The sequence below is a fragment of the Arvicanthis niloticus genome, chromosome 3 (genome assembly GCF_011762505.2).
Source record: "Arvicanthis niloticus isolate mArvNil1 chromosome 3, mArvNil1.pat.X, whole genome shotgun sequence".
Classification (NCBI taxonomy): domain Eukaryota; kingdom Metazoa; phylum Chordata; class Mammalia; order Rodentia; family Muridae; genus Arvicanthis; species Arvicanthis niloticus.
Genome location: NC_047660.1, coordinates 87,150,569 through 87,165,033, shown reverse-complemented (window position 1 = coordinate 87,165,033; position 14,465 = coordinate 87,150,569). Strand labels below are relative to the sequence as shown.

Sequence of the window (14,465 nt, the reverse complement as noted above, 5' to 3'; positions counted from 1 at the left end):
ACAACCAGTCAAGGGAAACCCTCTATGTACCACCTTAGAGTGTGCACATATTTAAAATTATGGCGTGTAAAACCCAAGCCAGAGCAGATCACTGAATTTATACAACAATCCAACTGTCAGTCAGCATAAAATCTACCCAGTGCCTACTCCTAGGGATCAGCTCCACCCCCACACCTAAACTCCTAAGAAACACCCTAAAATGATGTTAGCAGTCATCTAAAAGGCATCGGCGTCTCCCCGCATAGCACCAATGCTCAACCCTGAGGTTCTGCTGGCAACTAGAAATGTACACTGTACATCTTTCCCAGTGTTTACTATATGAGAGTGCCAGAAACATACATGGTCAGACACTGTGTTCCTCCAAACCTGAACATTGAGGTCAAGTCAGGAATTTATTATCTGGGACATTTAGATTCATAACCTCATTGCATTTTTATAAGAGACTGGAAAACAAACCAGTAAAAATGAATCCCTGCCGTACCCTAGTTTGACCAAAGTGAGGAGACATAGACTCCTGCTTCCTCATCCTTTTCTGCAGCAGGGTAACAGGATGAGACAAAGGCCTGGGGATGTATGTGTGTATATATATATATATATATGTGTGTGTGTGTGTGTGTGTGTGTGTGTGTGTGTGTGTGTGTGTGTGTGTGTGTGTCAGAACTGTGTGAAGTCTCTTTTTAGGAGGTGTAAGGTCTGATTTGCCAAGAATGATCCCAGACTCAAATAGTATGCAACAGCAAAGAGCATTTGTTCTGCAGGGAATCTGCATTCAGTGATCTACCATACTTCAAGATGGAAGACAGAGGTGTGGACTTTACAGGGTCAATGTAAAGCCTGTTAGGGAAGGAGTGGGTGACTTTTACCTTTCTTTCCCTTGATTGGTTGGCTCTATCTCAAGGGGTATAGGTAGGTGCCTTTGTGATTGGTTAAGGCTCTGGGGGATTTGTGGAACTTTTGCTGATTAACTATACTTGGCTCAAGGTAGGTTGTGTGAGGTTGGCTCAAGGTAGGTGATGAGGCATCTTCCTGATTGGCTGCCTGTGAGGTAGTTTTTTACTGGAATTGACTCATGTAGCAGAATGGTTTCCTACTGCTGCTACATTTTACAATAAAGCTCGGTAATTTGGGAGGAGCTAATGTGGTAGGAGTGAGGGGTGGGGAGGGATGTAGCAGCCAAGGAGAACTATGCGTGGGTCCAGAAAAATCCTGGGTAATGATTTATATCTTAAGGTTAGATATTGGAAAACAACTAATTGTGTGGGCAAATTGTTAATTGGGCATTTTTAAATATACAGAGTCATTGGATAATAATTAAGCTTTATAAAGTCATTTCTACCGAGTACTGCATGGTTGGTGGGTATTGTCTGGGGTTCAGCCAACCTTTGTGGAGCTTTGTGGCCTAGTCTGGTGCTTCTGGCCAAGAGCTCGCAGGGACTCTTGGCCTCAGGCCTTGCCCTAGTTGGAAACATGGCAGCCCCATAAGAACAAATCAGATTGGGCCATGCCGTTTTAAATATTACCATCAACAGACTCATTTTGGACTTTTCCCATTCTGAAAAACAGAAACTTAGGCCTAGTCTCCCAAACTGCCAGTTTGCAGCTGGTCATGGAGTCTGGCTCTGGCTAATCCTGTTCTCTCAGAAGGAAGTTTCTTCTCTGGCTTCTCTGATGACAGACAGCACTTTAGCTTTTTTCTTGTAGTAGGAGATTTGTGAACTGAAGTCCTCGGGAACTGAAGAGAACGCTGTATCTGTGTTAAACGTTCTACAAGGCTGATTGACTATTTAGAGTGTCCATGATTGTGGGGAGTTGGAATGTTATAGGTTGGAGCCAAATTATCCTGAGACCTTATTCCCCCAAAAGTAGCTATTTAAGGCTGTGTGTGACCTCATATCCTGTGACCTTTAGGTAAATTCTTGTGTTATATACAGAGCCATGGCTTCCATCACCTCAAATTATAAGAATGTCCTACCAATCTGAGACTCATAGCAAAGGCTTCCTCCATTTTGCTGTATCCCACCTACTGATGTTTCCATCAATATATTTCTAACAAGATGGGAAGGAAAAACCAAGGAGTTCCTGGCCTGATAGCTCAAAGCAAACGGTGCGGAAAAACAACCGGGGAGACATTTATTAATAAGTGATCTTTTTAGGTTCTAATTTGAAGTCAATTTTTGTTACCTATAGAGTATTTGCTTAGAATATCTTTTTCTTTCTTATACTAAAGCTGAATCTGATAGTCAGGTGAAATTTCTTGGAGATAACAAAGATGGATCCTGTTGAATCCAATCTCGCAGTCTACCTCTTATTAATTTCTAGTTATTTGGTATTTTCCTATGCCTCATTTGCTTACTGGTGCTTTTTGTTATCGTTTGTTTTTCTTGTAGCTTCCATGATGTATCTTTCTCTTCAGTCTAAAAGATTACTTCAAGTATCTTTTGTAGAGCTAGCTTAGTAATCATAAATTCCTTCAGTCTACTTTTATCACAAAAAGCTCTTTTCTTCTTAGTTATGATAGTTTTGCTAGGTATAGTAGTCTGGTTTGACAGTTATTGTGCTCTAGAGCTTGAAATATATCAGCCCAAGCCCTCCTGGCTTTCAACGTTTCTGTTGAGAGAGATCAGTTGTTATTCTAATGGGTTTGTCTTTTTATTTGACTTGGTGCTTTGCTCAAAGCTTTCAATAGTTTGCTTTGTGTATTTAGTGTTTTAACTATGACACAAGAAGGTTTCCTCTATTCTTATCTATTTGGTGTTATGCTTCCTGTACCTGAATGGGCATCTCTTTAGATTCAAGGAAATGTCAATAAAATTATCCTCTCGAAAATAATGGTTTCCATTTCTTCAGCATGAAATTCTATTTTTTTCAGGCCCAGAATTTGTATGTTTGGTCTTTATATAGTGCCCCATATATCTTATTTGTACTTTACCTTTGTCTGAACATTTTATCTACCTTGCTTCTATCCCCAACACTCAGTCCAATCTTCAATCCATTCTATCAGTGACTCCCTAAAACCTTTTAATTTGCTGCTTTCCACTCCCAGTAATTTCTTGAGTCTTTCTAGCTCCACATTAACTTCTGCATTTATAAATCCTATCAACTTCTTTCAGTATTTTCTGGTTCAGTCTCAAAATCTCAGCCTTACCTAGAATGTTTAGTGTGTCTACATTCAATATAAAAATCATTATCAATAGATATTCTGGACATCTTTGGCATATGCACTCTGTGTAGTATGATTTTAGTCAGTACTTAAAGAATGTACAATCTAGATAGAATGAAAATGTTCCTTAAACCAGCACACAACACTTTGAGAATTCAAACTGCACATACGCACAAGTTAGAGAAAGAGGTTTGACCAAATCACTCAAGACATTCCATGTGAAGCTACTTAATTATACCTCCATCAGGAGGCCATCAACAATGAGCTGTCCAAACCGCTTTTGATCATTCTAAGAAAAAAAAAAAAAAAAGCCTGAAACATTTCAGAAAGCACTAAAGTTTGCTCAATTTCCCTATGCTTCATGATTCATTATGAAGAGATTAAGACGACCAAGTTTGGAAACAGTATTTGGAGAATCTGGTGTTAAAAGCACAAACCATCAAGTGTAGTGATACGAGGCCCCAGCATTACAAATGCCCTCAATAGTCACAAGTATTCTATTTCATCGTCAGAGCATTTTCACCTTGCTACAGTGAGATAGTAAAAGGAAAAAACCCTGTAAAAACTAACATTAAACATTTAAACATTAAATTTGAAACAATATAGTAATGCTTTACATATAATCTACATAACCATCAGGTAGGTCGATACTGTCTCCCATTTTTCAATAAAGGAAACTGGGTAAATTATAGTTTAAAGAATTTGCTCCAATTTAACAACAACTACCAGAGCTGGGAATCAAACTCCAGTGTGTGATTAGGCCTTTCCAAGTCTAGAACCTGCAGCATTTGTCCACTCTCACACATGGCCTTCCACTTGTATATGTTTATAATTGGGAGAGGAAGTCAGAGATTCAGGGGAAAATCCTGAAATCTACTCTTGTGACTAAAGCAGGCAAGGCAAGGTTGAGGGATCTACTTGTAAATGTAAAAATCTTTAAGGCTGACAAAAAAATTTAAAAGCTTAAAAAATGGCTATCAAACCTCAAAAGCAAAGATATTTACAGTTATATTCAGAAAGCCGAGTTTTCAAGTAACATACAGGGCATTCTAAGGATATAACTATACACTCAGAAAACCACCATCCCTGACCAGCCCAAAGTGCTAAGTGGTTACATCCATTCAGACCAGTACTTAAGTACATAAAATATTTTAAGAAAAGTTGGACACTTATGCTCCAATGACACGGTGTGTGTTGGCCTTATCAAGTTTTGAGACTTCTTTCTCCAAAACAGGTCAATAGACTTATGTTAAAGACAACATGTGTATTTAAAGTAGCAATTTTATTTGAGTTAAAATTATTTACAAAAACCCAAAGACATACTTCATGAAACTGGTACAAACTATTTTTTCCTGCCGTTGGCTTTTGCTCCAAAGATCACAGCTGAGAAATACTGTATAAAATAAAAATAGGATTGGATTCAGAAAAGTATCCTACTGTTCTAATATCCAACTGGTAGTATTTACAGAAATATTTACAATGGAAAAAAAGGTTACCTTAAAACTTTAGTTAATTTGCAAGTCAGCCTCAAGTACCCTAAAATGAGAGTTCTCTGAGGGTTAAAAACATAGAAACGCACTGCAGTTGGTAAGGTGAGACCCTCCTCACAACCCACCCACCAAAACCTGCATCTCAATCAGTGCTTGACAACTAGTTAGTATTTTTAAAACAAAACAAAAACTGTTAAACACTGAGGTAAATCAATTATCAAATGATCACCAGTGTAACAGAAAAAATGTAATTCGCCCTGATTGATCTCATCCCACTATTTACTGTTCTGTTCCTTACCATCTGCCACAGTCAAAAATCTGTTCCCCAAATCCAATGATTAATAAATATCAATGCATCTTAAAACAAATAAGATTTATCTAAGGAAATTTGTGGACATCATTTACCAGTATGCTTTAAAAAAAAATTCACTAAATTAGTTTGGTACTCAGGGCAAATACAGTCTCAATGGTTCCCACATTACACTGGCATACTGTGTTCCTAAAGGTCACGGGGAGGGGTCTGGACGGGCAGAAGGAAGAAAACAATTTGCCTAGAGTCAGTTACTTCCTTATAGATTTCCCAACAATCTGCATTATCAAAAATAGGAAGACAATAGAAGGCAGCCACTGCATTTAAAAAACATTACAGCTGGCACTGATACAAGAGCCCCGTTTGTTACTTTATACAAGGAAATAACAAAGTCTAAAATGAGTCAAAATTAGACTTTTAGCTATTTTCCCCAATACACACCAAACTAATAGTTTTATGGCTTCAAGTTTTACAAATCCAATGAAGAAACATGATGTAACTATCTGAAAGGTAATTAAAAGTATTAATGAAACATCTCTGGAAAGCCTGTCCTCAGGCCAATTAAGAAAAAGGGGGAAAATGTATAACCAGTGGTCTGAACAAAAAAAAAAAAAAAAAAAAAAAAAAAGGAAAAAAAAACTATGAAATTTAACCTATAAACCATGTTCTGTGTGTTCCACAACTGTTTTCTAAACAATTGTTCTATGAACATAGAATCTGAATAAAAAAGGGTCTTCTCTACACCAGCAATTTTAAGGCTTTGCGTTTATGCAATTGATCCTGTCACTCTATAGAAGAATATACACGCTATCTGGAAAACGAATTCCACATTGGTGTTTTAGCTTCCTTATATTCACTGTACTGAACATTAGAAAATATATCTAGAGAACTTCCCTCAAAACTTAACAATGTTTCAAGAGCCTCCCTAGCATTAAGTGTAAACTACCCTGGGTTTGTCTATTTTTGCTTAATCCTTTAACAGGGCACATTATCTTATATAATATAATATTCCCTCAAACTGCTATTTGTTTTCTTGTGCCTATAGCTATGACACATAATGGTATGACATTTGAGTATGGACATGGTCTCAGAAGTGAAAAATAGTTCAATACCCAAACCTAATCAAGAATAAAAAAATATACTATTAATCCCTTGTGTCTTTGGATTCCATCTCATTTTAAATATAGACAGTAGTTCAGGGAACAACAACCAAAAAATTCACAAAATTATTAAAAGCTTTATTTACGATTGGAATCATTCAACAAAAAGCAAAAGCAAATGAGCCTGAAAAAGGACCTAAGCTGTTGTCTAGAATGTCCTCAGAACATTCGATACCTCAGTAGCTAAGCTGCCTCTGCACCTGACTGGCATGACAACAGTGGCTCAACATACACAGCAGTTGCACTAACAGCAGCACAAATGTCCCCCTTTAAACCTTGCTCGAAATAAAGCAAGGAAACAAGGGGAGGGTATAGACTCTGCCAAGTAAGTGTATTTAAATACTGCATGGGATTGTTAACAGCCTGAACCTTTTCCCTCATTTTTGATAGCTGCAGATTGATGTAGTAACTGTCATTTAGCAAATGCAGAATGCATGATGAAGAAATCGGGTGATCATAAAAATCCAAACACGAATGACACTGATGAATGTTCTTGGTATATCTTCAAGGACTTCTTTCATGTCTTTTCTTTGTCTAAGGATAGCTCCAGCATTACCAAGCACCTGAAGCAAAGGTAAAGCAGCTAGCAATGTTCCAAATATTCAATCACTCTAGAGATAGACTTCTGGCCTGTTGTTCCAACAGCACACTAAGAGGGAAAGGAGAGAAATGATGGTTAGTACTTAACAAAATGTTTAGAGAAAAAAAAATCAAATAAAGTCTACCAAGTAAAGAGAACACTGAAATTAAATCCTTGCCTTAGGAATATATAGCATTTGCCACAGTAGTATTCTGTCTGTGGGTAGCATCATCCCACAACCTAGAAGCACAGTGGAATAAAAGGAGAAAGCAGACACACAGACATTCTCTATTATCTGGTCACCACAGATTGTTCTTCCACTCTGCCCTTGTCACAATCAATTTAAAAATTTTAGAACTAGCCGGGCGGTGGTGGCGCACACCTTTAATCCCAGCGCTTGGGAGGCAGAGGCAGACGGATTTCTGAGTTTGAGGCCAGCCTGGTCTACAGAGTGAGTTCCAGGACAGCCAGGACTACACAGAGAAACCCTGTCTCGAAACACCTCCCCCACCCCCACCCCCCGCCAAAAAAATTTAGAACTCTAAACCAGAATGTACCTTTCTGTAAGTTGCTTATGCTAAATATTTTGCCACAGGGAAGAAGAACCTAATACTATGGGATTATTCTTTTCACCATCAATGTATTACATTTCAATTGAAAAACACAAATTAGCCAAGTCCCACTGGTATAGCACTTAATGGCTGAAACATGAGGATTGCCAGCCTGACCTACAGTGTAAGGCTTTGTCTGGAAAAAAAAAATCAAAAACTCATATTAACTACAATTATGCAATAAAAATTACTTACGGTAAGATTCATGAAGCTTAAGAATTTTTTAAGCATCTCTGTCATTATGGAGAAATCTCCTTCTGGAAGATATTCCCTTACTGTAGTTACATTGATCTGAAGAAACAGATTAAAAACAGTCAAGCTGGTAGAAATGACACTGTGACCCACTTGATGCTGTTGGCTCTGCTACATAGCCTGTAGTAAGCACCCACAAAGGACCCCAAACCTCACTGCTTATTCCCAGTCCGAATTCACTTACCCATGTGCAGGCACATTCAGGTCAATTCCCCACTCCATACCACCCTACCCACAAATACAGGGAAAACAACAAAGCTAGCGAAAGCTACAAAAGAGTATCTGTGAATATTTAGTTGTAAAAATGCAGAGAAAGATCTGATATAAACTGTACTGTTAAATATGTAGACAAACTATACTCACAGAGCTATTTATAAAACAGAAAAACGAAAGAAAATTCTCCATGCTACAAAGGTAAATTAGAAGACAAGAATCTTTAAAATCTTTAAAATGTATCATTTGTGATAAATTATGTGGCAATTCCAGGAAAGGTGATTTTTTTTTTATTTGACTAATAGCAAAACCAGCCACACACACACACACACACACACAATCCCTGTAAGAGGAAACTATTACATGACCTGATTTATATATTATATTTCATTATATTTAAAATTGCTTAATTTAGCTGGGCAGTAGTGCATGCCTTTAATCTCAGCACTGAGGACACAGAGGCAGACACATAGATCTCTGTGAGTACAAAGCTAGCCTGGTCTACAGAGTGAGTTCCAGGACAGACAGAACTATACTGAGAAACCCTGTCCCAAAAACCAAAAGCAAAACAGCAACAAAAAGCTTAAAGATTCAGAAAGAATAAAATAAAAAGACCTCTGGGCAGGCTCATCTATACTAAAGAATACAACAGTATGAAGATATGACATAAAGGGTAAAAAGAAAGCCTGCAATTTAACTTCTGTTGATGGGTGAAAGGAAGAAACTAATTACTTTCTGAAGAAATTACCACCAGCCTCAGTTCTCTTTCTTGTAAATTATACAATTATAAAGTGAAATAATGAGATGAAACACATCAGAAAAGAGGTAATAAACTCCAAAAATAGGGGCTAAAGAAGGCTCAGCAGTTAACAACACTGGCTGTTTTTCCAGAGAATCTGGGTTTGATTCCCAGCATCTACATACAAAGTGGCTCAAAATTGTCTCTAACTCCAGTTTCATTGGATCTAATACCCTTCTGGCCTTCAGGCACAAGACACATACTTGATGTACAGACATATATGCAGAGTATGCTGGTTAGTTTTCTGTCAACTTGCCACAAACTAGAGTCACCGTGGGAAAGGAACACCAATTGAAGAACTACTTCCATCAGACTGACCCGTAGACAAGTCTATGGAGTGTTTTCTTCATTGATAACTGATGAGGCAGGCAGCACCGCCTCTAGGCAGGTAGTCTTGGATTGTATAAGAAAGAAAATTATCAAGCCAGTAAGCAGGATTCCTTGGAGTTTCTGGGAACTTCCTGTCATGGAAGACTGTAAACTATTAAGATAAAATAAACCTTTTCCCCCTCAAGTTCTTTTGGTCATGATCTTTTTACAGCAATTAAAAAAAAACAACAACAACAACAACAACAACAAACCACAGCCGGGCGGTGGTGGCGCACACCTTTAATCCCAGCACTTGGGATACAGAGGCAGGTGGATTTCTGAGTTCAAGGCCAGCCTGGTCTACAGAGTGAGTTCCAGGACAGCCAGGGCTACACAGAGAAACCCTGTCTTGAAAAACCAAAAACCAAACAACCAAACAAAAAAACCAAACTACTACACAGGCAAAATATCCATCCACACAAGTTTAAATTAAAAAACCTGCTAAAATAACCATTGTCTACAAAAGTAGTTAGTACCAATCATCACATTTAAACAACCTCCACAATGGTGGAGAAAAAAATGGCTGATTCAGGTAACTCTGAAGGACTGCTCAGTAAAAAAGTATGTCTCTACGATAGAATAAATAGCTGTTATGATGTGAATGAAATCCCTTCATTAGCTCAAATTCTTATTTACTCCTATATAGAACTAAACATTTATAGTGGCTGTGGAAAGGACATTACAACATTCCAAAGAGGTACAAAGAGGAATAATAGAGCATGGACTATTTGAAAAACATAATAGCTATTCAAAAGGCCTGCTGGCATTGGTAAACAGAGAAGCAGGCTTAACTATATGTTCTTAAAGTAGCAAGTAAATCCACCATTCCATTGCTCTTGACAAGGCAAAGACAGATAAATTACATGACTAGCAAGAGCTCCGAAGAATGCTCCATCTTGTGGCGCTGCACGAGAGTCAAAGAATACAGAGAAAAGAACCAACAACAGCAGTGAGGAGACTGACCACTGCAAAGTACAAGTGCAAACTGACAAAGTGGGTAACAGAAAATGGTATCAGACTTTCTAAGCATGGGGCCACAGAATGAAGGCAGCTTACTGCCCATAACAATATGCGTGCTTTATCTCTTGCACTTCCACAATGGGAAAGACAATTCACTTTGTATTTGTGGTAGCACCTAGTTTTTTAATTATAAGGATTGACAAGGCAACTAAAATACCATATATCCATGGCTGTAAGAATCCACAACACTGTCAACAAATTCAGAAACCTCCTTTTTAGAGACACAAAAGCTACAGATACCCATAATGGTCACATATCAGACAACACAACTTCAAGATCTATCATTAATACACTTATACAAGACTGTCCCAGTGTATTAATCATAGGAATAAGAAATTAAGGCAACTACTACTGGTCTTTCATTTATCTACCTGTGACACATATTCCAAGGGGAACAATTAACAGTGATTCCAAGATCCTATTCACATTGTATTTTTGATGTTCAGACTTGTTTTTTTCAATGGCAACAGACTGTTCAATACCTATAACCTCCACTTCTGTGTGACTACCAACTTATATAGACACATATTTCTCAGGGATAATTCCTGATGAACATAAGCTACTAACATTTTCCTAGCCTGAAACTGGTTAAAAGCTAAGTATGTGGCCCAATGCTTAGCCAGATAGATGGTAAGGAATCCAAGGATGATGTCTTAAAAAGTAAATGAGGGGGCTGGAGAGATGGCTCAGCAGTTGAGAGCACTGACCGCTCTTCCAGAGGTCCTGAGTTCAATTCCCAGTAACCACGTGGTGGCTCACAACCATCTGTAATGGGTTCAGATGCCTTCTTCTGGTGTGTCTGAAAACCATGACAGTATACTCATATACATAAAATTAAAAAATATACATATATATAATAAAAAAAGTAAATGAGAAGGTTCCATGGGACATTATTTGACTAAATGGGACCTTAGGTATGGTCACTTATGACCATAACAAATGTTTTTATATACATAAAAATATTTTATTTTGATGATAGTTAACTAAGTATGTATGTGTGTATATGTGTGTGTGTGTGTGTGTGTGTGTGTGTGCGCGCGCATATGGGTTTGTACATATAGTGCAGGTGTTATTAGAGGCCAGAGGCATTGGATACCTTGGAGCTGATCTCAAAAATGGTTATGAGCCACTTGATATGGGTGCTAGGAACCAAACTCCCAATCCTCTGAAAAGCAGCAAGTTGAGCCGTCTCTCCAGCCCATGATGAGAGCTTTTAACCAAAAAAGACAATAAAACCTGTGCAGGACACGTTACTTCACTGTGCCACTAAAATGGGCCAAATCTGACTTGGTCAGCTGAGCATAGGTTTTATACTCTCCCTTCTTTTACTACAGGTACCAGCAGGGCCTTAACCATCCATACCAAGAACTTCCCTGTTATAACAAAATCACCCTTTCTTTAGAATGTATTCTTAAAAGGTCAAAAAATATTTTAAAGTCTTTAGCATCTCAAACTACTTTAATTTCTTGTATGTAAATTAATCCTCTGGTACGACATTAAAAGCACCCTAATTACATTTTTGTGAGACCAAGTCTCTAAGCCCAGGTGGGCCTCAAACTCTATTTAACCAAGAATAATCTTTCTGACTCAACTACCTTCATCTCTCAAACGCTGGGATTGTAAGCATAACTGCCATAACCTGTTTAGGTAGTACTAGGGTCTAATCCTAGGGATCCAGGCACACTAATCAAGCACATTAGCAATTGAGTTACATCTTGAGCCCTCCTCCCCTGCTTGCTTTTCAAAATCTTAAACAGCTTGAGTTTGACAGGTGCATCAGTTCTAAAAAAGCCATGAAGACCAACAATCCAATACATCTCAGATCTCGCTATAAAAGCCTGTGATGCATAGAAAAATAAAAATGTTTACATTTTACTTTAAATAGAAGTTTGAAAGGAAACCACTAAGAAGTTATCAACATATTCTTGACATTTTCTTCCACAGGGAAATAACTAAAACTGCTTAAATAACTGTACAATCAGCTGCTCTTCTGAAATAAAAAGCATGTATGAACAGGGAAATTTCTTAACTATGTGCACCAGGTAATAGCACGAAGCTGCTGCACAACCATCTTTTTAAAGATACATAAGACACTTCTAAACTATTTACTTACTGGACTTTCCTGGCAGAGACACCCAAGAAGCAGGGCTGTGTAGGAGGCCACGATGCAATCCTCCATATGTTTGCCAGCATGCTGAAGGGCTAAAAAACAGTTAAATAAGGAATTATTACAGTGCAAAATTGATATAGACTAGACCCCGTAACATTAATTATACTGTTATCACCTTAAAAGCTACTAAAAATGATGCATGTCCAATTCAGTATCTCAAATTTTAAAAATGAACTCAAAATGAATAAGAGACCCAAATATTAAAACTAAACTACAGCATACTTAAAAGGTTGGTTTTTAGAAGGTCACCAATAACAAAGACAACTCACAAAATGGAAGTACACAATCAATCTGGTAAGATATTCAAAATATATAAAGAATTCTTTAACAACAAAAGACTAATAACCAGATTAAAAAGTCGGTATGAGACCCAAATAAATATTTCTTCAAATATACAAAAAGGCCGAAGAACAAATAAACATGTTATAAAAAATTAGTTTTTAGAGAGTTGCAAATGAAACAAAAAATTTTTCATCAACTAAAAATGGCTAAAAAAATATCATTCAAGGTAATCCTGAAGGTGTGAATAGACTGGAACCCTCATATATTGTTGATGGGTTGGTGCTACCACACTGGAAAACAATAAAATCACTGTACTAGCTAAAAAGGAGAAACAACCCAAGGGGTTCATCAATGCACAAACAGATAAAAAGTAGTCAGACTATGAAATGCCTATATGCATAGTAATATGCATATATACACATATTTACACAAATATATATAATATATAATGTATAATATATAATATATAGTGTGTGTGACTATAAAACAAGAAACATAGTTCTAATAAATGTCCCAAAGGGCATTCACTGCAGTGAGCTGACAAGACAGACTGAACCACAAGCCCTCCAGTAAGGGTCTATGAGCATCACAACTTAAGGAAGAGGTAGCCTAACAAAAAGAAAACAGGCTCAGCATGAGTCTCCTAAGGGGAAAGTGATGAATATATGAAATTTCAAAACATTAGTGGGGCAGTGGTAGCCCAGGCCTTAATCCCAATACTCATGAGGGAGTTCTTGGACATTACAGGACAGCCAGGTCTACAGAACAAGTTCCAGGACAGCCAGAGCTATACAGAGATTTTGTCTCAATAAACCAATCAAGAAACCCCCAAAATCTCAGAGGTTTATTTACAAATTACTATTTTGCAGAATGTACACATAAAGCAAATATAATTTGTAGAAATAGTAGGCAGTCAATAAATTCATTAGTAAAGATAGTGGCTCTAGCTAGGTATGCATTACTCTTTGCCTAGTAAGCGTTAAGAACTACTACTGTAAATTTTGACAGAATACCTCAGTTTAAGGTGAAGCAGATTAAAAAGAAACCTGAGATATTCATCGCCTCCTGCTTTAGAAACATGGTCTCACTGAAAGAAATCAGGCTGGCCTACAAGTCCCAGTCCCCTGCCTCAGCCTATCAAGTGCTAGAATTATAGCTGTGCAAAATCATATCTAACTTAGCTGCTACTCTTTACAGAGGAAAGGAGAAGTGTCAAAACAGAAAAGTGATCTCTAACTGACATGCACCATGCTCACCAATAGGAAGAATTACTGTAATTTCAACACTTAACTAGACAAACTATAAAGACATTAACTAAATTATAACAATATGCAAATCAGTGTTTAAAAAAAAACCTAAAAAACCATTATTCTCACTGTGACTGTTACCCCGTCAGATTAACATGCCTTTATTGAGGTCGAGTTCTTCATCATCCTCCTCCTTCTTCTGCTTCTCCTCTGCACCATCAGTCTTTTCAGTTGATACCCATTGTATTTCTCCACTTGTTTCTTGCCACTCTCCACTCTTATCATGCTGAGTGGTGGGAGCATCTTTGATCAACTCATCTGTTTTACTTTCTGCCAGTTGTGCTGCTCTCTCTCGTTCAAGAAATAGCTGATAAAAATTATTTTTGAAAATCATTAAAAAGTCAATCCTGAGGCCAGCACTAAACACACATGACCAACACTAAATGATTTCAAATGACTGCACTTATAAACCTACACACACACACACACAATCATAATTAAAGACACAATGCACAACAATTATAATGAAAGAAGTGAGAGGAACACAGGAGACACTAGAAAGATACTGTTAAAAAAAGAATTAAGACATCAAGTACTAACATGTACATAGTCTAATGTTTTGTTTTAAAGAATAGCTGATTTTAAAAAAGCTTTTGTCCTACACTTTACTGAAAACCAAAACTGAAGTATAAATGCTCTTTTTAAGTAATCTAGTAAACAATTTGTTTCCAAGATTGAAAGTCTCCATAAATCTTTTTGTTTCTAATTTTTTTATTATTTTTAATTTTTCCCCTTCCCTTCT

General features: G+C 37.3%; 1 protein-coding gene across 4 annotated transcripts in view; it reads right to left on the bottom strand.

Moving 5' to 3' along the window:
• Positions 1-6,177: 6,177 nt before the first annotated feature.
• The window catches only part of Wapl (WAPL cohesin release factor), a 67,056-nt gene continuing 58,768 nt past the window's right edge, over positions 6,178-14,465 (bottom strand). For 3 of the 4 annotated variants that reach the window (XM_034497493.2, XM_034497492.2, XM_076931488.1), the window contains exons 16-19: positions 13,823-14,030; positions 12,078-12,166; positions 7,507-7,602; positions 6,178-6,769 (exon numbers count right to left, since the gene is read on the bottom strand). In XM_034497493.2, the coding sequence (XP_034353384.1) occupies positions 6,704-6,769; positions 7,507-7,602; positions 12,078-12,166; positions 13,823-14,030 (459 nt within the window). In that variant the 3' untranslated portion in view covers positions 6,178-6,703. The remainder of the gene's footprint in view (positions 6,770-7,506; positions 7,603-12,077; positions 12,167-13,822; positions 14,031-14,465) is intronic. The other variant, XM_034497494.2, reaches the window with a different exon arrangement.